Source organism: Fusarium solani (genome assembly GCF_023522795.1).
Source record: "Fusarium solani strain SB1 chromosome Unknown bctg00000005, whole genome shotgun sequence".
NCBI lineage: Eukaryota > Fungi > Ascomycota > Sordariomycetes > Hypocreales > Nectriaceae > Fusarium > Fusarium solani.
The window spans coordinates 2035210-2058389 of NW_027072153.1; the positions used below are offsets into that span (position 1 = coordinate 2035210).

The window sequence follows — 23180 nt, forward strand, 5'->3', positions numbered from 1 at the left end:
GTCGTTTGCAGTGATAGACCCATCACCGCCAGTTCTTGACACTGCCTGCTTCTGTTGCCCTGGGCATCCCGACTTTTTTTGCACGAGCTCACTTCTAGGTTCCTCTTTGGCCCCTGTGGACCGCACACGCGACAGAGGCTCGTGCTCACTGCTCCACCAACGGCAAACTCCAAACCCTCCATTTCGAACTTTGAAGGTGTTCAGTGCCAAGCTCGTGGACATTGCAGGGCTAGTTTTCGAAGAGAACCGTTGATATCGTCTTCTTTGGACACGTCTCTGTGTCTTCTTTCTCATCTCGCTTTTCACTCGTCATCAAATCATCAAGAACTCCCTCACCGAAACTAGCCCACCGCAATGTCCGCTGACGCAGTGCCTCAAGTCGAGGGCGGACTCGAGAGCCATGTCACGGTCCAGAAGCGAGCCTACTACTCGCCTCCTTGGGCTGATGTCAGCATTATCGGCGTCGCTGGAAGCTCGGGCTCGGGCAAGTCGACTCTGTCCCAGGCCATTGTCAAGAAGCTTAATTTGCCCTGGGTCGTCATCTTGTCAATGGCATGAAATCCCCAGTTACACATTCAACATGGCGCTTTGCTCATTGTTCGTCAGGACTCTTTCTACAAGACATTGACGCCCGAGCAGTCGAAGCTGGCCTTTGCCAATGAGTACGACTTTGATTCACCCGATGTATGCCGCCCTCAGCGTTGATATAGCCCAAACTATCAGAAGCAAGGCTGATCAAACCGTCTACGTAGGCCATCGACTTTGACGTTTTGGTCGACAAGTTGCGGGATCTTAAGGCCGGGTGTGTAACATTGTCCGGTCCGTAATCACTGAGACTCGACTGACAATGACCTCGACCACTTCCAGAAAGCGGGCTGAGATTCCTGTCTACTCATTTGCCAAGCATCAGCGGCTGGACCGCACCACCTCTATTTATTCGCCCCATGTGTTGGTTCTTGAGGGTATCTTTGCTCTGTACGACCCTCGCGTCTTGCAGCTCCTTGATATGGGCGTACGTTCAATCTGTTCTGGCTCTGAGAATCAAGACAATACACCTAACACTTATACTAGATCTACTGCGAAGCTGATGCCGATACCTGCTTGTCGCGACGGAGTAAGTTTCCAAGTTCATATAGTTTCCCCTATGCCTCATACTGACATGTGGAACAGTCGTTCGTGACGTGCGAGAGCGTGGCCGAGACATTGAGGGTATCATCAAGCAATGGTTTGGTTTCGTGAAGCCCAACTTCGAAAAGGTAGCCCAAAGCAAAACCGCGCCAGGCCAGATGGTGGATCAGTTGCAGTAGCTGACATGATCTTCAGTTTGTTGAGCCGCAGCGCAAGGTGGCCGACCTGATTGTGCCAAGAGGCATTGAGAATCGGGTTGCCCTAGGTGAGTTTGCCCGACCTTGAAGGGTGTAGAGATGTTAATGTGGTTAAAGACATGATGGTCCAGTTCGTTGAGAAGAAGCTGTTCGAAAAGTCGAGGCACCATCGAGAAGCCCTATCCCGCCTCGAGGCGGCTAGTAAGGATTCGCCGCTTTCTGATCGGGTTGTGGTTCTGCACCCTACACCACAGCTCAAGTTCATGAACACTATCCTCCAAGATATGGATACTGATCCCGAGGACTTCATCTTTTACTTTGACAGACTTGCCAGTCTCATCATTGAACAGTGAGATCCTGATGCAGGTGAAAGGAGAATACACGCTGACTATGTTACAGAGCTTTGAACAATGTTCAATTTGAGTCTGCGACAATTGAAACTCCCCAAGGATACAAGTATCAAGGCCTTGTACCGAAGGGTGAGGTCTGTGCCGTGATCGTGCTCCGCGGAGGTTCGGCGTTCGAGCCGGCGCTACGAAAGACGATCCCTGACTGCCGCACGGGCCGAATGCTCATCCAGTCCGACTATTCCACGGGCGAGCCGGAGCTCCACTACCTGCGGCTGCCAGACGATATCGCAAAGCACGAGAGCGTCTTGCTTCTGGACACTCAGATGGCGACCGGTGGCTCGGCGTTGATGGCGGTCCAGGTCCTGGTAGACCATGGAGTCCAGCAGGAGCGTATCGTGTTGGCAACGTATGCGGCAGGCAAGGTTGGAATTCACAGGTTGACATCCGTGTTCCCAGACATCACGGTGGTGGTCTGCAACATGCTCGACTACCAGCAGCAGCGATGGGTTGAGCAAAGATATTTCCGTTGCTAATGGGCCACTGGGTTGTACGGCGGTGTACCACAGTATATACGGTCTCCCCGATTCTGCTTCTTGCGAATGTGAGCATGGGTTTGAGCGTGGGGGTAATGACTTGTTAGCAGCTTTCTGTAAGCCCTTACACAGACACAGTCAGTCATTCAAGCACCATTAGTCAACACTAGCAGTAACAAGATGGTCGAGAGACGTCGTAAAAGGATTCAGACAAGGGATTGTGCATGGAGACTTGTTCAGTTCAGCTCCTTGCTACCCGGCATCGCTTCCCGACACAAGCGGCAAGGGCCCACGAAACGACACATCCGCCGCAACCAACAAGTTTTAGTCACTCGTGAGCCCACTGAAGGCGACTCTCGGCCGTATTTAACGCAACACCGAGCGTCATGGCCGACAGATCCGATGGGTGTAGAGAGGTCAGTGGACAGTTGAACCCAACATGCATGACGATGAGAGGAAAAAGATATTTCTATGAGTTCATTAAACAATATTACCAGGGTTTCAGGAGCTGTAGTGGAGTCGCCGATCGGTGCCATCGCCAAGAATTTTGCTGGTGATGAACGCCAGCTCCAACCATGACGTAGCTTGACGTGCTGTCGGTAGGTGCGGCAGGTCCCTCTTCCTTCCGCATTTGGATCTCCAGCGCCTCCGGACGCGAGGTACATGGCGCCTCCATGCATTACACGACTGCTCGCAGGAGGAGGGCAGGTACCTTTTGTCTTTCAAGCGGTGCGCGCCAGAATTCATCAATTTCTCTCCTTTACTTGCGCTTCAACGTCGTCATTCTCCCTTCTCATATCCCTCCCGCGCGTTTATTCGATCCCCTTTGGTGATCCATTGAGCAGTCGCAACCTCACGGGCACGCTCACAAGCTTCGCTGCTTTCTTGACCACGTCATGAGCTATCACTGAGCTCCCCTCCCACTTCTCTGATCCTTTCGACAACGATCAATCCCACGTTTCCACGTGAACGAACGGCGCAATCATGCCCGCTTCCTCCATCATGGCTGCACGACTGGTTCGTGCTGGTCGTACCAGAGCTATTGCCAGCTCTCGATCTACAATATCTCCGATTACCCCTCGTTCGCTCTATTCGGCTCAATCGCGAACCTTTGTGAAGCTCTCAGGGGCCTCACCGTCGATAACCAAGAGATCTCAGGTTACAAACCGAACTACTCGCCAACTCCCCTCTCAATACTTCGTGCGCGCGCTGTCGGGAAAGCCACTTCCCCAAGGAACCTCGTGGGTTCTCAACTTTTGCTTCCGTGCCGCGGCCTGGGTGGGCATCTCGATCACAGTCGTCGGCGCCGCCGTAGTCTGCTTCTTTATCTACGACGCTTCTACGTACTTTGAGCACCCCACGCAGTGCGATATCGATGTGTCCAAGATTGCCCTCCAGCCTCGACGTGGAGGTGAAAAGAACTTGCCCATCGCTGAGGTCTTTATCGACGAAGATGACACCGAAGAGAAGCGGCGCCTCAAGAACAAGCCACGGCTCGTGATTCTCGGTGGCGGCTGGGGCGGCGTTGCTCTTCTCAAGGAACTGAACCCGGACGATTACCATGTTACCGTCATCTCGCCGACAAACTATTTCCTCTTCACCCCAATGCTCCCCTCGGCCACAGTTGGTACCCTTGAATTGCGATCACTTGTCGAGCCTATTCGACGCATTCTAAGCCGCGTTCATGGTCACTTCATTCGTGCCAAAGCTGCGGACGTCGACTTCTCACATAAGCTTGTCGAGGTGTCGCAAGTAGATGCATTCGGCAAGGATGTTAGCTTCTACGTTCCCTACGACAAACTGGTCATCGCTGTTGGCTCAGTCACCAATCCTCATGGTGTCAAGGGACTGGAGAATGCCTTCTTTCTCAAAGACATTAACGATGCTCGCAAGATCCGAAACCAGATCATTCACAACTTCGAGTTGGCTTCACTTCCTACTTGCCCCGATGAGGAACGCAAGCGGCTCCTGTCTTTTGTTGTGAGTGGTGGCGGTCCTACTGGTGTCGAGTTTGCCGCCGAGCTGTTCGATCTTCTAAACGAAGATCTGACACAACACTTCCCTCGACTTTTGCGCAACGAGATCTCGGTTCATCTCATTCAGAGCCGAGGCCATATCCTCAACACATACGACGAGACTGTGTCCAAGTATGCCGAGGAGCGCTTTGCCCGGGACCAGGTCGAGGTTCTCACAAACTCGCGGGTCAAGGAGGTTCAGCCCGACAAGATTATCTTTACGCAAAAGCAGGAAGATGGCAGCGTAATTACGAAGGAGCTCCCTATAGGATTCTGTCTATGGTCTACTGGAGTGTCGCAGACCCAGTTCTGCCAAAAATTGGCCAAGAAGCTTGGCAACGTTCAAACCAACCGACATGCCCTGGAGACGGACACTCATCTTCGCCTGAACGGCTCACCTCTGGGTGATGTGTACGCAATTGGTGACTGTTCTACCGTTCAGAACAACGTGGCCGATCACATCATCACCTTCCTTCGATCTCTTGCTTGGAAGCACGGCAAAAATCCCGAGACGCTGCAACTTGGTTTCAGTGACTGGCGCGAGGTTGCTAGCGATGTCAAGAGGCGATTCCCTCAGGCTATTAACCATCTCAAGCGCCTCGATAAACTTTTCAACGAGTTTGACAAGGATAAGTCGGGCACACTGGACTTTGAGGAACTTACTGAACTGCTCCGCCAAATTGATAGCAAGCTCACCTCTCTACCGGCTACCGCCCAGCGCGCTCATCAGCAAGGACAGTATCTGGCCCGCAAGTTCAACCGCATGTCTCGTATGAATGACGCTCTGCGCGCCAATGAGATTCGAGAGGGCGATGTCGATGCTGCTGTCTTCAAGGCATTCGAATACCACCATCTTGGCAGCCTTGCCTACATCGGTAACTCTGCCATCTTTGATCTCGGCGATGGCCGGAACCTGGCTGGTGGACTTTGGGCTGTGTATGCCTGGCGCTCTGTCTACTTTGCTCAGAGCGTCAGTCTTCGAACACGTCTTCTTATGGCCATGGACTGGACGAAGCGAGGTCTATTTGGACGAGGTACGTGCTCTCCCGTCAACATCACCCCTTGGACAATACTGACGCTTTCATAGACTTGATGAGTTTCTAATGTGGGTTTCATGGCATGACTGGATTCTAGATTTATTGGCGTTTAAGCACGGGAATCGGGGCCTGGAGAATGAATGATGAGATCGGTTAAAAAGACATGATAATACTATGTAAACCCAGGTTTAGAATACCAAGATTTTCATTAAACAGGGTACTCTGAGGTGGGCTCACACCAAGAAGACCACCAGCGTTTCTATGGCATAAAGAAAAAGTCGCAGGATTCTTTTCTCGCTAAATATCAACCAGTGGTATGCAGCCTCTATATCATAAAGTCCTTGTACGTCCACTTCTCGGTGTACTTGCGCTTGGCCTGCTTCTTGAACGGAATATGTCTCCTGCTCTCGACCTTGCCGCGCACCAGCATGCTTCTGTACCGGTCTCGGAGAAGGTTGCCCTCGGGCTTGAGCAGCCGCAGAGACTCCTGTAGCTCGTCGGGGAGAACCAGCTCAAGGTCTCGCTCAGGGAGCTTGTACTTGCCGAGCTGCTTGCGGCGCAGCTTTTCATCATGGAGCTCGCTGACCGAATCGTCCGAGTCGTTGGCGGCTTCGGCAAGGACAAGGGCCTTGTTGCGGTCATTCTCGTCAATCTCCTCGGCGATCTCTTTAATGCGATGCTCCTGGCGGCGCTGGGCTTTGATAGCGGCTTTGTGCTTCGCTAGGCGCTCCTCCTCCTTCCGACGCTTGATCCGGTTGCGCTGTGCTTGTGTCTTCCTCTGGGGTCGCTTGGCGGACACCTTGTCGTCCTCGGCACCGCTCTGGAATCCCTCCCACTCAGAATCTTCCTCCCATTCCGAAAGGTTAGCCCGCGCCTCTGCAGCCTCTGCTTCAGCTGCTGAACGGGCCGCGGCCTCCTGCTTCAATCGCTCAGCCTCCTCCTCCTCCAGGCGCTTGCGCTCCGCCTCAAGAGCCTTCTCGCTCTCATGCGCCAGACGCTCCTCGTAATCGGTGAACATGGGGTTGTAGCTGTAACCGCCAGAGGGCTTCTGCACAGCAGGGACATGCTTTCCGCTCTTGAGGAGGGAAAGGGGCTCCTGCTTCATCGACTTTGGCACCTTGGCCTTGACCTCTTCTTCCAAGAAATTATCGACGTTTGTCTCCTTGGGAGCCGCCGGCATATCCCAAAGATCGTAGGTGGCGTCCTTGATTTGTATGGTGTTCTCGTGCTCTCCGTCGGCAACCCGCTTGAGCCGAGCGAGCTCCTTGTGGGATACCCAGTTGGTCTTCTGGCGCTTCGCAGGGATGAGTCCATTGGTGGTCTTGTCACCGGGTCGCTTGCGCATGGAAACAGCGGGAACAGCGGAGCGGGCATTGATGATCTCGTCAGCCTTGAGACCCTTCTTGATGTGCTTGTTGAATTTCTTGGGCAGCTGCGAGTCGCCGGTCGTGTCGAGAGTGAACAGGTCTTCGGACGCCTTCTCTTTGATGACACCGCTGTATATCCGTTAGCATGACGGGCGACTGACGGCCGAAAAGAATGCCGTACCCTCGAATGATCTCCTTGTTCAACTCCTCGAGTCCCTCTTGGACTTCAGTAACATCAACGTTTTTCCTCCATGCCTTCTTGCCCTTTCGCGACGGCTGATTGAACTGCTTGGGAGCGTCGCCTGCTCCGGCAGTCTTGGATTGTAACACTGGCATATCTGCGAATCCTCTCTGGGCGAACAGCAAGGATTTGTTGCTTGGTTTCAAGAAACGAAAATGCTGCTGGTCGATGGAAGTAGTGGGGGACAATCTTTCTTTAATTTTTTAGTGGGACCTGAGTCTCGACTCCTTCCGCTATTCGTTATCGGTGCTTTTTGGGTCCAAACGGAAGGACCGCCCACGTAAAAAACGGGGAGGATTTCTTATCGGCACGTGCACTTGCGTCGGATACGTTCATCGCCATATCCTCCTGCCGAATCCAGCATCCATAGGGCGACGACATCGACCTCCTTTCTCCGGATTTCACCTGTCAACCCTTGTCCCGATACAAAGTGGCCACACTCGGATCGCATCATCTCGACCTCTTTCCTGACGTCGCCGAGCCCGACTTCTTCTTGTAATCGCAACAAGAAGTTCCCGTTTCTCCCAACAACCTCGCATCGGTAGCTTGACAGCTGTCCCATCTGTCCCGCGGAACAAGGGACTCAGGCAGACGACACAACCACAATCATGGCGCAGGCCGGCGGATCTTACAACAACCCCTTGAAGAAGTTCAAGTATGTATTTTTCCAGTAAACATTTGTATTGCACTGATGCTAATCGCAGCTCAGGTTGGTGTTTCTAGGAGAGCAGAGTGGTACGTCGACGACCGATTCCGGCGCCGCCTCGAGCGACATCACTAACTGCGATTTCAACAGTGGGCAAGACCTCCTTGATCACACGATTCATGTACGATTCCTTCGACAACATGTACCAGGCGACGATCGGCATTGATTTCCTCTCCAAGGTGAGCGCCTCACGGCCGTCGCCCTTGGGCCAAGACTGACACCCGTGGCTTAGACCATGTACCTCGAGGACCGGACGGTGCGGCTGCAACTTTGGGATACTGCTGGGCAAGAACGATTCCGAAGCTTGATTCCCTCATACATCCGTGATTCCAGCGTAGCTGTTGTTGTCTACGATATTTCGAGTCAGTTTCCCCTGAGCTGACCCCACCCCGGACCCCCCATCGCTTCCATTCCCAGGCATCCATATTTGTACTAACATAGTACTTCTTTGCAGACGCCAAGTCGTTCCAAAACACCAAGAAGTGGATCGACGACGTACGAGCCGAGCGAGGTAACGACGTGATTATCGTGTTGGTTGGCAACAAGACAGATCTCAACGACAAGCGGGAGGTTACTACACAGCAGGGTGAGGAGGAGGCCAAGAAGAACAACCTTATGTTTGTCGAGACGAGTGCGAAGCTGGGCCACAACGTCAAGAACCTTTTCAAGAGGATAGCACAGGCTTTGCCTGGTATGGAGGGAACCGACGCCGCAGCGCAAGCTTCGAGTCAAAGTAGGTGCCCCACGTCGTTCAACCCTGAGCGACTTGCCAAGAGCTTGGAACTGACCAACCACTTTCTAGTGATCGACGTCAAGACGAACAACGCCCAGCAATCACAAGAGGGATGCGCATGTTAATTAAACCCACCTCTTTGGCCAGTCGGGACTGGAGTAAGGAGTATCTAGGACAATGTAAGCTATGCTCACAACATGAAAGAAGCCTTGTGACCTTGCGCATGCCGAGGGTATTAAGCATAGCGTATAGATCTAAGGGCAAGAGCTTACATCTAATAAAGGAGAATCACATGTGTGGGTTTAAGCCAAACGCTGAGTAGCCAGTTAATAACAATAAGTTTCAAGCGAGCTCTAGAAACAAAGTACTTATTGATGCATTGACAAAATATATTAAACAGACAAACGCTGCTCGCACAATGCGTTTACGCGTTTAAGGGAAGATATGTACAAGGTTGATTAGCTCCTTAATTTAAGTTGTTGCATGCTTCCTCCACACGTGACCCTGCATTGAGATTGCGCCCATCAGTGACGGAAGCGGCGGAAGACCTCTCTCCTTAGTCAGCATCATCAACTGGGAATGATCCTTATTTCCCATTCACCACGTATCGCGTCCTTGCTTTTCAACCTTAACGCGCTTCCGGAACCAGACTTCAACTGACGACGAGGATAACCACGACGAGAATAAATCGATAGTCTGCGAAGGACCGAAGAGGATAGCGAGGGTTCTACCAGCACCGCCTCGCCATGTCTCGACTCACGCGATCACTCCGGGTGCCCCGGCCGAAGGTAAGGAGAACAAATTCTTAGGTCGAGAGCGATGGATTGAGGCTTCCACAACGCTCAAGATAGGCAAAATATGCTAACTGAACCTGCCTCTAGACCCTGTTTGGCTTCATCAGCCTCCAGACCGGCACAGAAGTCATCTCACTAGCCCTCGTTTTCAACAAGGTCACCGGTGTCTACGGTCTGCTCGCCATCCTTACCGGTTACCAGCTCTCTCTCCTTCAGCTCTCTACCTACGTCTACTCGATCGCCATTCTTATCGGGCTCGCCATCCTGGTTCCTCATGTTCGACGACAGAGCCCCTTCGAGTGCCTGGCTCTCGCGTGGATGTATATTCTCGACACAGTCATCAACATCGGATACACGGCGGCCTTCGGCTTGGACTGGTACTTCTCTACTCAGTTGACCGAATCAGCCGACCTCAAGAAGACCAACTTGCCCAACTTTGTGGCTGAGGGCATGCAGGGACTGCGCAAGGAGACGGAAATGCATGGAAAGGTTGTGCCACAAGAAACGGCGACTAGCATGCTCCTGATTGTGGGATCGATGTTGATTCGCGTTTACTTCTGCTTCGTCGTCATGGCGTACGCTAAGCAGGTGTTGCAAAAGTACATGCAACTGATGATACTGGAAGGCCCCGGTGTGGATGATCAAGAGGGACCGTTCGCCGAGGACCTACCGGACGGAGAGGGCCGCAGGGGACGGCTTGGCCGTTTGATGGTCTCGTGCGGTCGGACCTACTGGCTCGATGCTCGAGAGTCTGATGAATGGGCCCCTAACCTGGGCCCCAACAAGTCGGGCTCGACGGGCACGCTGGCCGGTGAGGTCTAAAGAACATTCGATATGGGAGATGCCGCAGGTTGATGGAAGAACTCGAAGGACGGTGCACGGAGTCTGGAGTGAAATATGATGGTCAGCGGCCAGGCCGGGAGGCGTTGCCGGCTGACTTGACACCTCTGCGGTATGAGATATGGCCTGGTACCTTGACCTTTGGATCTTCTCAGCACGACACGCATGTTCAGAATGAACGGGCGCAACACATGATAGATGGAGTAATTGCGAAGGGGGTGGGTGGCATTTTTGGTCTTTACGGGCGACAACGGAGACCAGTCCGGGATCACAGCCGATGACTCGGCCGGCGCGGGGCAGATGCGGCGAGTGCGGCGAAAGCGCGGCATGCTGCGGATCGGCTCAGCGGCGTCTGCGGGCGGTGAGAGCGGATGAACCGACTCAGCGGCTGGTGAAGCGGCATTGCGTGATAGAACGGCCCCGGCAGATTGCGACGAGACGTCAGAGACACATGGCATCTCATAATTACTCATTGGATAAGCGCGGATCAGTGGGCTCGGCGGTGTTCTCTCACATTGACAAGGGATGTTGTCAACGGAATCTGGGTGGACATGCTTGGATCATGAACTGGCTGCATTGTAAGGGCGATGGACTAATGGGGAAATGGTAATACCTGTTTCATAATATAGGAAATTAAATAAACGTAGATACCAAGATTCTTTAGCAAGACATTTGTCTTGATGACATTCGTTTGAGGGAACTGAAGTGCTCGTTTCCGTAGAGATGGATCTGGATGGAATAGGCAGGTTATTGCAGCCAATGGTAGCCAACCATTTAATCAATCAGTCAGCCTCATTGCGAACCTCCGTCCTCGGAACTCCCGCTGGGGACGGGCCAGACGAGAATGGATAGGAAGTGGACCGAGGCCAGGTCGGAATTCTCCAAGGGATTTACTCAACCATTGATGGAATCGTTCGTTGTACAGATTGCGCGAGATGAGAGAAACAGCAGATGACCAATTCCTATGCAACTCTTCGTCTGTCTGCCGATGGTGTCATTCCCATGCTCTCCCCAGGGTTCTGATGCCAAAGAACGCACAGCGGCCACCGGCCGGTTCTCGGAGGTACTCCTACTGGTTCGAGGGTGCGTGACCTGGCTGTTTCGGGGTGGGCAGTTTTAGGCGACCAGGCAAGGAGCGAATTTGGCCTGCGCCTGCCTCTCATCATTTTTTCCTCGTCTTGCGCGGGTCGTCGGTGGCCCAACAGCGTGCCTCGAGCAGGAAGTCGGGGTGGGTCCTGCTGTGCCATGTACCCCGGTACGTACTGGCTCCCACTGCCGGCGCTGGCGTGTGGGTGCTGATTGGCTCGACTCAGCACCTCGAGGCCGGTCAGCCAATGGCAGGCCTGAGCGAAGCAAATCCGAGGCTCGCCATTTGTCGTCGGCGGTCGCGGAGCCGTGCGCCGGGTCTGGTTCCAGCGGAAGGCGCGACCCCGAGGCAACACCCCAAAGGGACCCCAATGAGCCCCGCCGTCCGGGGCATGGCATCCCGCTAATCGATCACGCAATCGAGGGCAAAGATTCATACAAGCAAATCTGCTGGTTGCTGCGTGGTCTCTGGTATGGTTTTTCTCAGTGCCTATTTGGCGCGCGCGGGGGGTAAAATTCGTCGGCCGGGTGGGCAAGTGGAAAGGCAAAGAAAAAAAAAAGGCGTGCGAGCACAGGGAATGGAGCAAGCGAGGGGCCGAGCAAAGGAGGGGGGTCGCTCCAGTCAACAGACCTTCTTTTTCCCTTCTTCGGACGTTGAGCCAGAGGGAAGAAACCTTTTTCTAATCTCCAAGGAAAGGAAAGAAAACCACTCAAGATCCCCGGATCCCGCGTGAGCGAGACCGTCCCTGGGATATTTTCCTTTCTCCGTGTCTCTCCTTCCATCTTCCTTCTCTCCTACACATCCTCCCCTCCTCTCCGTGTGAAGCGCAAGCAGCTGTGTCTGCTCTGTCCATCCCAAGAATAAACATTCAGGACGGACAGGACATCCGAGCCTCGAATTAGAAACAACCGAGGAGACGAAGACGAAGACGGAACGGGTCACAATGGACGCTGCTTCACAGCACCAGATCAAGACTCCTGAGGAGGCTGGTGAGTCTACCCTTCTTGTGCCTGGGAACTGCCAATGCGCTGGATGAGCTCGAGATCGCAAGACAAACCCCTCTTGATGCGCATCTTCTACTCTCCCAGCGCAGAAAAGGCGGAATCAATTGAAATCAGCTGGGTGACAAGAACCAATTGACTGACCTCTTCTCACAGTGGCTCGAATCGCCTACCTCTCCAGCGATGTCATCGTCTCCGTCCAGCCCGCCATTGGCACCGAATCCGACTTCTCTGCCCACCTGAAGCGGTACGCAGGCCGCAAGGACAGCAGCCTGGTCGCCCAGAGCACTGATGCAGTTCCTGATGTAAGTCAGACACGCATGGAGAATCTACCCCTCCTTGAATACTTCTCCGAAAAATCCCCGACCTTATTTGGGCATACTGTGGGAGCCTCTTTCGGTGTTGTCAAGACGTGGACACCATTGGGGCCCTCAGTTACACAATTGGTGTGGGCAATGACATGAGAATACACAGCTAACCGCCAAAACCTCCAGATCCTCCCCGTCCGACACAATGCCGACCCTCTTCTCTCAGTATACACTCCCATCCGAGCTGGCAAGCTCGTCTCCGTCACCACCACATCATCCATCCTCCTCCCCTCCGTCTCACACCTCTACAAGCTGGCCAACTACCCCGTTGTCCTTCACGTCTCCCTCCAGCCGCGGACATTTGCCGACTACTCTGTCATCACCGCTATCCGCAACTCAGGATGGACCTTTGTCCAGTCCGAGACCCTCCAGGAGGCCCAGGACATGGCTCTGACTGCCCATGCTCTGGCCATCCGCACCGGCAAGGGTGTCATCCACTTCTTTGCTCCCTCTACTTCTGAGAAGGACAAGCCCATTGGTGTTGAGGACGCTGCAGTCATCCGCGACATTCTCGACATCGAGAGTGTGCGCCGATTCCAGGCTGGCATAACCACATCTTCACAGTCCGGCATCTACGCCGATGATGGCCACATTGCCGTTTCTTCGGATCATGATGCGCCTGTCGTGACCGGCGCTGCTAACAACGGCTCTCTTACTGTGCCCCCCAGTGCCAGCGCCTCCAAGGCTCCTTCAGCTGGAACTTCTGTCAAGTCTAGCCAAGACAGCGAGGCCAGCACTCCCGTTGCGCCCTCTTCCGCTGCCACCACTGTTGAGACCACCCCTCCCCAGGTCACCTCTGAGGACGTCTATAAGTGCGCCGCGCGCATCTGGGGCCAGATCAAGACTGCTCTTGGCCGAGAGTACAGCGCTTTCGAGTACTCTGGACCTCCCGATGCTGAGAACTGTCTCTTCATCTTCGGCTCTGATGCTGGCGCCTTCGCCCAGGCCATCGACGAGGCCAACCCCGACGAGATCTTCGCATCTGCCGCCATCCTCACTCCTCGCCTCTACCGACCTTGGATCGGCTCTAGACTCGTCGAGGCCATCCCTCGATCCATTAAGCGAATCGCTGTTCTGGAGCAGATCCACCGCAAGACCACCAAGTGGGGTCCTCTTCTGATCGATGTCCTGACCTCCGTCAAGAGCGGACCCGGTGGCGTCGAGACGATTGTTGGTCATCAGCTGGGCTACCTTGCCCCGGAGGTTGTGGTCCAGGCTCTGCGGGGTGTGCTCCAGAACCTCACTGCCGAGAAGCCTATCCAGAACCTCGAGGTTGGCAAGAAGAGCGCCTGGAAGGAGCCTACTGGCTACGATCTCAAGACTCCCCAGCTTGAGACTGCCTACACCAAGATCCTTGATCAGCTCTTTGGCAAGCGTGCGTACGTTGCCAACGCCATCAAGTCTGCTACCACTGGTCTTTCTCCTACCGTTGCTGCTAGCCCCGAGTTCGGCTTTGGTTCTCTGCTCGCTCGCAAGCAACGCCGCAGCCAGTTCGTGTCTCAGGTTAAGGATGCCGCTACCAACGGCAGCTTCATTACCGATGCTCCCAAGAGCTGGCTGGCTCGATGGGCTATGAACGCCGACGATGCCACCAAGTCGACAGAAATTGCCGATGAGGTGATTGCCAGACTTGAGACTGATGGTTCTCCTCTCGCTGCTGAACTCCTCTCTGCCAAGGGCCTCTTCCGCAAGGAGTCACTCTGGTTGACTGGATCTGATGCCTGGTCTTACGATTTGGGTAACTCTGGTGTTCACCACGTTCTGGCCTCTGGTGAGAATGTCAACATGCTCATCATCGACTCTACCCCCTACTCCCAGAGGGCTACTGCCGACGCCAACCGTCGAAAGAAGGATATTGGCCTTTACGCCATGAACTTCGGAAACGTCTACGTCGCCTCTACTGCTGTCTACAGCTCCTACACCCAGGTCCTGCAGGCCCTGCTCGAGGCTGACAAGTTCGACGGCCCCTCCGTGGTCCTGGCTTACCTGCCTTACTTCGGTGAGACCGACTCTCCCCTGACTGTCCTCCAGGAGACCAAGAAGGCCGTCGACGCCGGCTACTGGCCTCTTTACCGTTGGAACCCCGACAACGAGAAGAAGGGCGAGCCCAACTTCTCGCTCGACTCTGAGCTCATAAAGCAAGAGCTCAAGAAGTTCTTGGCCCGCGACAACCAGCTCACCCAGCTTGCTGCCAAGGAGCCCAAGTTCGCTGCCGCCCTTGCCCAGGACTTTGGAACCGAGGTCCGAGCTCAGCAGAAGAGGAAGGCCAAGGACGCCTACAACCAGCTGCTTGAAGGTCTCTTGGGTGCTCCCCTCACTATCCTGTTTGCTTCCGATAACGGCAACGCTGGCACTGTGGCTAAGCGACTTGCTAACCGTGGTCGTGCTCGAGGTCTGAAGACGGCTGTCATGGCCATGGAGGACTATCCTCTTGAGGATCTTCCCGCCGAGGAGAACATTGTCTTTGTTACCTCTACTGCCGGTCAGGGTGAGTTCCCCCAGAACGGTCTACCTTTCTGGGATGCCATCAAGGACAACACCGACCTCGACTTGGCTACCGTCAACTACTCCGTCTTTGGTCTCGGTGACAGCCACTACTGGCCTCGCAAGGAGGACAGGATTTACTACAACAAGCCTGCCAAGGATCTTGACCGGGTTCTGACCAACCTGGGTGCCAAGCACCTGGTCCCCATCGGTCTGGGAGACGACCAGGATCCCGATGGATTCCAGACTGGTTATCAGGAGTGGGAGCCCAAGATTTGGACCGCCCTCGGCGTGGACAACGTCGATGGCCTCCCTGAGGAGCCCCCACCTATCACCAACGAGGACATCAAGATTGCTTCCAACTACCTCCGTGGTACCATTGTGGAGGGTCTCAACGACACTTCCACTCTGGCTATCTCGGCCGCCGACCAGCAGCTTACCAAGTTCCATGGTACTTACATGCAGGACGACCGTGATATCCGAGATGAGCGCAAGGCTCAGGGTCTGGAGCCCGCCTACTCCTTCATGATCCGATGCCGACTGCCCGGTGGTATCTCGACGCCCAAGCAGTGGGTCCAGATGGACGACATCGCCAACGAGCTCGGCAACGAGACCATGAAGCTCACCACCCGACAGACCTTCCAGTTCCACGGTGTGGTCAAGAGCAAGCTCAAGCCCGCCATGCAGGCCATCAACCGTGCTCTGATGACTACAATCGCTGCTTGCGGTGACGTGAACCGAAATGTCATGTGCAGTTCGCTTCCCACCCAGTCCAAGTATCACCGCCAGGTGTTTGCTTGCTCGCAGCTCATCAGCGACCACCTCCTGCCCTCGACCACCGCCTACCACGAGATCTGGCTCACCGACGAGAACAACCAGAAGACCCAGGTTGCTGGCGACGCTGTCCAGGACTTTGAGCCCCTCTATGGCCCTACCTACCTGCCCCGAAAGTTCAAGATCACCATCGGTATCCCTCCCCACAACGACACCGATGTGTACGCCCACGATATCGGTCTGATCGCCATCAAGGGTGAGGATGGTAACCTGGCTGGTTTCAACGTTCTTGCCGGCGGTGGTATGGGTACTACCCACAACAACAAGAAGACGTATCCCCAGACTGGTCGCATGTTCGGTTTCTGCAAGACTGAGGATGTGCACATTGTCTGTGAGAAGATCATGCTAATCCAGCGTGACAACGGTGACCGCAAGAACCGAAAGCACGCCCGTCTCAAGTACACCATCGATGACATGACAGTGCCCGTCTTCCGTGGCAAGGTCGAGGAGCTCTGGGGCAAGAAGTTTGAGCCTGAGCGGCCGTTCGAGTTCAAGAGCAACGTCGACACTTTCGGCTGGCAGAAGGACGAGTTTGGCCTCAACCACTTCACCTTCTTCATCGAGAACGGCCGTATCGAGGACACTGCCGAGTTCCAGATGAAGACTGGTCTGCGTGAGATCGCCAAGGTCCACAAGGGCGAGTTCCGCCTTACTGGTAACCAGCATCTCATCCTCAGCAACGTCGCCGATGAGGACCTCCCCGCCATGAAGGAGCTCATGAAGAAGTACAAGCTCGACAACATCCAGTTCTCTGGTCTCCGCCTCAGCTCTTCCGCCTGTGTGGCCTTCCCCACTTGCGGTCTCGCCATGGCCGAGTCTGAGCGTTACCTGCCCGTGCTCATCTCTAAGCTTGAAGCCTGCCTCGAGGAGAACGGTCTCCGCCAGGACTCCATTGTCATGCGTATGACGGGTTGCCCCAACGGTTGCGCTCGCCCCTGGTTGGCCGAGGTTGCCTTTGTTGGCAAGGCATATGGTGCTTACAACATGTACCTGGGTGGTGGCTACCACGGCCAGCGTCTCAACAAGCTGTACCGCCAGAGCATCAAGGAGGATGAGATTCTCGCCATCATGAAGCCTCTCCTGAAGCAGTACGCCTTGGAACGACAGGAGGGTGAGCGCTTCGGTGACTTCTGCATCCGTACTGGCGTGATTGTGGCCACCACTGATGGCCAGAACTTCCACGATAACGTAAGTTGTTGACTCTGCTCTTGATACCGTGTATAGTTGGCTAACAGTTGGAATAGATCCCCGAGGATGACGAAGATGAGGAATAGATGATGATCAATGAATGGACCACCATGATGAATTGGATGTGGAAAAACAAAATGGGGGGATATTCAATGACGGATTGATATCATACTTTTTTGTCTTTATTTGCTTGCATAGCTTGACTTGGCCCGGCGCAATTTTGGAACCTACGCATTGATTACATGTAGGAATATCTTTTTTCAAGAACAAACATACAAGACTTTTCTGTGAATCATTATAGACTTGAACTTCATACATTGCTTCTTCTTACAGGTGTCTTCCTCCACTCAACCTCTCGACATCCTGTAAGGGGTATACTACAATAACAACAACTACTGTCTATCTGCGTCACCTTTGCCTCCCAAACTCGAACCATAACCAAACAAAAATACCCAGACCAAGACCAAGACAAGCAATTCCAACAAGCCAGACCCTCCTTCAATAAAAACATTGTCCACAAGAAACTCGTAACAACATCATCATTTTTTTTTCGAGAGAGCCCGTCTCGTACATCGATCGTTATTCTTTCAACAAAAAGCTGGGGATTGTTTTCGCCGTTCCATGCCCTTATGCGCCTGACCACGCCGGATGTAAAGAACCCAATCTTTCAAATGCAAAAAAATCACACGCAAGAACCTCCTTGGTTCGTTCAGACATGAATGAAGATCAGCTTCGCAAGTTACTCGACACGCTGCTCATCTTGTCGCTGAACCTCTCCTTTAGGCCACCCATCCATCGGGGCGCCTTTAGGCTCAACCGCACCCGGCCCTCCACAATCATGTTGACAACGTTAAGGATGGCAAAGGTGGTAGAGCCGATGGCACGGAAGACGGCCAGGGAAGCGACAGACCAGAGGATGAAGCGTAGGTAGTAGTTCTCGCCAATGCCCTTGGCACTGTAAATCTCCGAGACAGCCATGCCGAGAATACCGTTGCAAATCATCCAGGTCAGCACCAGGTACGTACGGACACTCTTGTAGTAGTCTTCCTGCATCTGGGCTTCGCTTATGGGGTTTTCGGGAACTTCAAGTCGGTCACGAAGGTTGCGGAGGGCCTCATCGTAACCACTATCAATGTCGAGCTGCTCGCTGGGCATGTCCAGCTCGACGGTTTCACCCTTACCAACGGCACCACCAAGATCAGTTTTCATGACGTTGTCACCCTTGGTTCCCCAGGTGACATCGTGGGTATTGCAGAAGGCGTAGATCTGTAGCGTGCAGATGTAACTGGGAAGCAGGACGAAGTACTGTGCTGACGAGGTGATCATGTGCCAAGGATCGAGGTATATGACCGACATGATAAAGTACATTCCCACGGTCGATAGGATGGATACGATGAGGTTGGTAAAGACGTTGTTACCCATCTCTATCTTATCGTCATCTGCTGTGAGCTGTCGAACAATGATGTAGATCGTAGCAAAAGTCGTGTAGACCATGATGACTCCGTATATGATCATACTCGTGAGGTACAGTTTGTTAGAACCTTGGGGTCGATTGCCGAGGGACAGGATGAACTGCGTCGATATCAGGAGAACGCAAGCGTACCGCAGGATATGGAAGATGACAGTGCCGATGTTGTGTCCAAACGGATCGACTTTGGGGTCCGTTAGACCGCCCGCGACGAAGTAAAAGGTGAGGTAGAAGTTGGCCAGAGAGAAGAATGTGAAGAGAAGCTGGATGAACTGGTAGAAGAACTCGATGTGCAGAAGCACCTTGCGAGCCACAGTATGATCCGTGAGCCAGATTTTGCTTGAAGTGAACGAGGGAGTAGACAGCGGCAAAGAAGGCACCGTTGAGCCATCGTCGACGCTGCGAGATTAGTTCCGATCGTCGACCGTGTCTATTTCAGAGATTAGTTCCGAGTGACCGTGTCTATTTCAGAGTTAGTGTCATGATGAATACAAAGGCATTGATAGGGGAGGGCTTACCAGGCACATCAGTCTCACCAGTACATCCCTTGACGTACTTCAAGACCCATCTCTCGCCTCGTTTGGCCACCAACTCCCAGCAAAGAATACGATCTTCGGCCAGATACATGTTGGCTGTGAAGACATCGGCATGTTGTCCGTGCAACGTCTCACCCTTGAAATACTGGCTGAGGGGTCCATGTCCAGTCTCATCGTTCTGCAGCGCGTGGAAACGGTAGGCGCTGAGAGCACCGGGAAGCACAGTAATGTAGCCAAAGACAGACTCGAGGGGCTTATCAAGAATGTTGGACATCTTGTACTCAAAGTTCTGGGACGCCACAAGGGGGTTCAGGAAGTTGGCACCCATTCTGCCCTTCATAGCCTTGATCTCTCCACAAGCGCCGGCAACGTTCGAGTCGGTATCAAAGGCCTTCCAGAGATGGTAGAGCGAGGTGCCACCAGGACGGGTACCGACATCCAATAGAATACAGACGTTAGGATTAAGAGCCTTGCCAAAGGCATTAAAGAACCATCGGTGCGAGTTGAGCTTGCGCTGGTTCTTTTCCTTCAGACAAAAGATCATCTGGCAAGGAACAATACCCTTCTCGGCACCCTTGAACTTGAGATCGGAATCGAGAGAGACCTGGGTCGTGTATTCGTACACGTGAGCCTGAACGGCTCGGTTGTTGACAAAGTTCTTTGCGATACCGTGCTGGTAGACACCCATGGCAGCAAGGGCGTCGAGAGTACGAGGGTGAATCTTTTCACGACCGTCTGAGACGATACAGACCACAATCTTCTGCCACCCTGTCTCACCCCAGGTACGGGATCGAGATCGGGAGCAGAAATGTGAGATGTTCTTCATGACGGCGTGCATGGTGCGGGTGAAGCCGATCTCATCTTCGTTGTACATGGTGATACAGATGAACAGCTCAGTCTCTCGGAGGGTCTTTCCGATCGACTGTCGCAACTTATACCCTCTCTCGACAAAGTCGTCGGGGTCGCATGTAACTGCTGTGTATCGCATATGGGTGAATTCTACCTCGCCTCGCCGTGGCAAGAAACTGTAGAGAATGGTGGGGATCTTGCACTCCAGCACCAGCTCACCGTTGATGAGCTGTACTTCCTTCCTGGACATTTGGGGTGCGCGGACACCTCTTCGTTCCTGGGCGCCATCCGGAGCCGGGCCATAGTGCTCAAACTTGTCGTAGTCTGAATGTGTCTCGTGTAGTGTACTTTGAGAATCGGATGAAAGGTATGAGCCCCGGTCCGCCGGATGAGGCCTCGCGTCGCTGAGGTCTGATTCGGGTCCAAACACATCGTCATCTATATCACTGTGCAGAGGGATAGATACCGTCGCATCGTCTGCAAAAGGCGGGATATTCCTGGAGTTGTTGTTTGAGAAGAGCGGTGCTGGAGGAAGTGGCCGCCGTGGGCTGCCGCCATATCTAGAAGAAGGGGTCCCTGGTCGAGGACTTCCATTGAGATCAGATGGCTCATACATGCCGTTTGATGGAGGAGGTCTCGAGAAGTCGGACCTTGTGAAATCCGACATGCGTGATGAGGGTGTCCATGGTCGTTGTGGTGAGCCATCGTTCATGTGCATTCCGTACGGGATGTAGGAAGAGTCGGGTGGTGGCATCTGTGGCGCATCGTTGAAGATAGAGCCGGATCTCGATGACCGGACGCTAGGCTGGTAGTTGAGGTTTCGTGGACTTCGAAGACTGGGAAGTTTCTCATGTGAGCGGGCGTTCTGGGCGGTTCTCAATCGGCTGTGTGGCCGTGGTGGTACGGGGGGAGTCTGGTCTCGGCCATCACGCTGTTCCTTGTGCTGTCTGCGCCGCTCGCTGATTCCCTCGGGGATCTCTGGGAGATCCCGGGGCATGTCTGGCATGTCTGCGAATGCAACTCGCATGCTGTTCTTGCTCTTTTTGCTCTGCAGCTTTGCAGAAAGTCCTCCAGACATTGCATCGCGGGACAGCAGGGACTGTGATTCGGCCACGCTGAGGGAGTAGGCTGGAGGTAGAGGGAGAGGAGATACACGGTCACGTTCCTCGTTTGTAGTATCCTTCTCGAGGTCATCCAGGTGCTCGGGGTATGACCCGGACACCTGCTTGCCCTTGTCTGAAGACATACTGCGCTGAGGAACCTGAGGAGACAGTGGTGATGGGGTCGCGACTGGCGGTGAAGAGGAAGAGGGCGTTGTCTTTGGGGATAAAGCAGAGGAAGCAGGAGGAGAGGAAGGCGTTTGTTTTGATGGAGAGGGTGGTACATACTTGTGAGCGTCGTAAGGTTCTTCCACAGAGGTCAAAAGTCTCATCGCAGCGGGACTATGGCCGGTGGGCGTGTGATTAAGTTCATCGTCATCGTACGGCGGGAGGCTGTAGTCGGGCGGGCGTTGGGGCATGTTTGGGTCCATGGCGGTTGACTCGGAGGTTGATTCGGAGGCTGGAATGTGGACGCGGGTAGTTGCAAGAGGACGGGGGATTCGAGATTGGCGATTGGAGGCCCAAAGCGAGGATGTTTGGGAGACGACAGGCGTTTCCTCGACGGCCTACGCCGTAGGGAACGAGAAGAGCGACCGGATTCTCCTGGGAAGGAGTCCTCAATCAAAGATTGAACTTGCTGGATAGAGTTTCGAGGTGTCGTCGGGCGCGTAGTATATTGAAACCTTGATCTACACAAGGTGTTGGGTTGCAGGTTGAGAGTGCAAGTGTGGGTGAAGCTCGCACAAAGAATGCAGCTCGGGCATGCAACACAGAATTGTCGAGCGAGAGTCGGGACGAAGGAGTTGAAGAGAGACAAAGAGCGGAGCAGCACGCAATGAAAGCTGCCACCTTCCCTTTTTCCACGAGGCGTCGCACAGTAGCACGGAGCGAGCGGATATGATTGCGGATATCGATTTGGTGGTGGGGGGTGGGTGATAGCTTGGGGAGGAAGCTTGGGTCATCCCAAACAAACGGTTACGTAGTACTGTTGACCCAGCAACGGACCCTTTGGGACATGTCTGGCACGCCCAGTCTCACAGGCTCCCAGTCGCGTTGTTTCGGTAGCCAGGGAGGAAGCGCCACTCTCTGTTGGATGGACGATGATGACTGGCTGCTCCATCATGACTGCCTGGGCGAGACCCTGGTGGATTTGTTGATGGTGGAGGTCGAGTTTTAATTGCCTGCATCCCAAACTTCTTCAGCGTCGGGAGTTTGAGGCTCAGCTCAGTGACATACCCTAAGCCTTTGTCGAACCTGGAGCCAAGTTGTTCCGCGATGAATTCACTTCTTCGATCACAATTGAAAGCTTCATCAGACTGACCGTTTCTTCCTCAACAGAAGTAACTATTTTTGTTCTTCGTGATGGCCTCCTGCAATGGCCGCCACGTAATATTTACATGCAAGCGCTGGCGGCCTTCCTTAGCGCCTTACTGTGGATAACTTCCTTTCCCCAGCCATGATCGCCGACGGACAAGCATTCAACGGTCGTCAACAGCCCGTGAACGCTAGGACTGAGCTTGGCCTCGCCTCCGGAAGGCGACGACGTGTGCTCTCGTTGTGACAAGTCAAGCGCTGAAAGGGTTAACCTGGTCTGACTCCCTTCAATTACTCTAATTCCCTGGCCAAAGGCACAGACGCTGATGAACCAGACGTTTTGTCAGCGGGGTGGACCGGCCGGACCCTTGCATGGGCCGCATCATGAGCATTCCTTTGAGCCCTGGCAAGTCTGACACTCGGAGGAAGAGAGATCCCGCTTTCACCGGGAGAAGGTAAATTGTACCTGGCCGATTCTGCAGTAGCCACCTCGGATACGGATACGGATATGTCGTCCTCTCGCCATTCTCGTACATACATGGATAATGCACAGCCCCGAGTTACTACGTTACCCTACAGCAACCGCAATTTGTCGACTGAATCCATGAACAATTATGCTTTTCTACACGTCTAAGAACCCGTATAGTCAAACCTATTCCTCAGAGAAGAGAAAATCTGATAGCTGTCACGCGTGGCTCACCGAAAGTCAAACCCTATCACCTGCCTCACTGAGGACTTGTGGTTGGAAGGGATACAGTCAACAGCTGACCAACATCCTTCCCGAACAAAAGATTTTTGCTTTCAGTTGACGCTGAGCTACACTGCATGGGCAGTTGCGGAAGCAATTGGGAGGGGGATGGCCCTGTATGAATGGAGCCTAGGTCCAATTCATATACCATTGGAGCTGGAACAGCGAGCTGTCGAAAGCTATTTGCAAGGCCCTAGCGACTCACTTTCTTCATGGACGGACGCTTGAAGGACATGCTGACATAAAGACCCAAACAATATGC

At 53.8% G+C, this 23180-nt stretch overlaps 7 protein-coding genes across 7 annotated transcripts; 5 read left to right on the forward strand and 2 right to left on the reverse strand.

The window, feature by feature from the left end:
• Positions 1–354: 354 nt before the first annotated feature.
• Positions 355–2208, forward strand: MRS44_009087 (uncharacterized protein; the record flags this gene model as incomplete). The annotated part of the gene is made up of 9 exons (XM_065621168.1): positions 355–537; positions 607–684; positions 753–802; positions 868–1012; positions 1072–1114; positions 1171–1256; positions 1324–1393; positions 1443–1674; positions 1725–2208. The coding sequence occupies 9 exons, from the start codon at positions 355–357 to the stop codon at positions 2206–2208; spliced, it is 1371 nt and encodes a 456-aa protein (XP_065477240.1).
• Positions 2209–3192: 984 nt separating this feature from the next.
• On the forward strand, positions 3193–5327 carry MRS44_009088 (uncharacterized protein; the record flags this gene model as incomplete). Its single annotated transcript, XM_046269775.2, has 2 exons — positions 3193–5257; positions 5311–5327. The coding sequence occupies 2 exons, from the start codon at positions 3193–3195 to the stop codon at positions 5325–5327; spliced, it is 2082 nt and encodes a 693-aa protein (XP_046132552.1).
• A 258-nt stretch (positions 5328–5585) lies between these two features.
• Positions 5586–7322, reverse strand: MRS44_009089 (uncharacterized protein; the record flags this gene model as incomplete). Its single annotated transcript, XM_046281239.2, has 3 exons — positions 5586–6756; positions 6809–7057; positions 7186–7322. 3 exons carry the CDS (start codon positions 7320–7322, stop codon positions 5586–5588), a joined length of 1557 nt encoding a protein of 518 aa, XP_046132553.1.
• Positions 7323–7476: 154 nt separating this feature from the next.
• MRS44_009090 (uncharacterized protein) lies at positions 7477–8432 on the forward strand (the record flags this gene model as incomplete). Its single annotated transcript, XM_065621169.1, has 5 exons — positions 7477–7523; positions 7578–7603; positions 7665–7753; positions 7807–7936; positions 8029–8432. 5 exons carry the CDS (start codon positions 7477–7479, stop codon positions 8430–8432), a joined length of 696 nt encoding a protein of 231 aa, XP_065477241.1.
• Positions 8433–9053: 621 nt separating this feature from the next.
• On the forward strand, positions 9054–9923 carry MRS44_009091 (uncharacterized protein; the record flags this gene model as incomplete). The annotated part of the gene is made up of 2 exons (XM_046269777.2): positions 9054–9095; positions 9189–9923. The coding sequence occupies 2 exons, from the start codon at positions 9054–9056 to the stop codon at positions 9921–9923; spliced, it is 777 nt and encodes a 258-aa protein (XP_046132555.1).
• A 2048-nt stretch (positions 9924–11971) lies between these two features.
• Positions 11972–16989, forward strand: MRS44_009092 (uncharacterized protein; the record flags this gene model as incomplete). The annotated part of the gene is made up of 4 exons (XM_046276408.2): positions 11972–12017; positions 12186–12334; positions 12524–16903; positions 16960–16989. The coding sequence occupies 4 exons, from the start codon at positions 11972–11974 to the stop codon at positions 16987–16989; spliced, it is 4605 nt and encodes a 1534-aa protein (XP_046132557.2).
• A 640-nt stretch (positions 16990–17629) lies between these two features.
• On the reverse strand, positions 17630–21287 carry MRS44_009093 (uncharacterized protein; the record flags this gene model as incomplete). The annotated part of the gene is made up of 2 exons (XM_065621170.1): positions 17630–18770; positions 18928–21287. 2 exons carry the CDS (start codon positions 21285–21287, stop codon positions 17630–17632), a joined length of 3501 nt encoding a protein of 1166 aa, XP_065477242.1.
• Between the last annotated feature and the right edge of the window lie 1893 nt (positions 21288–23180).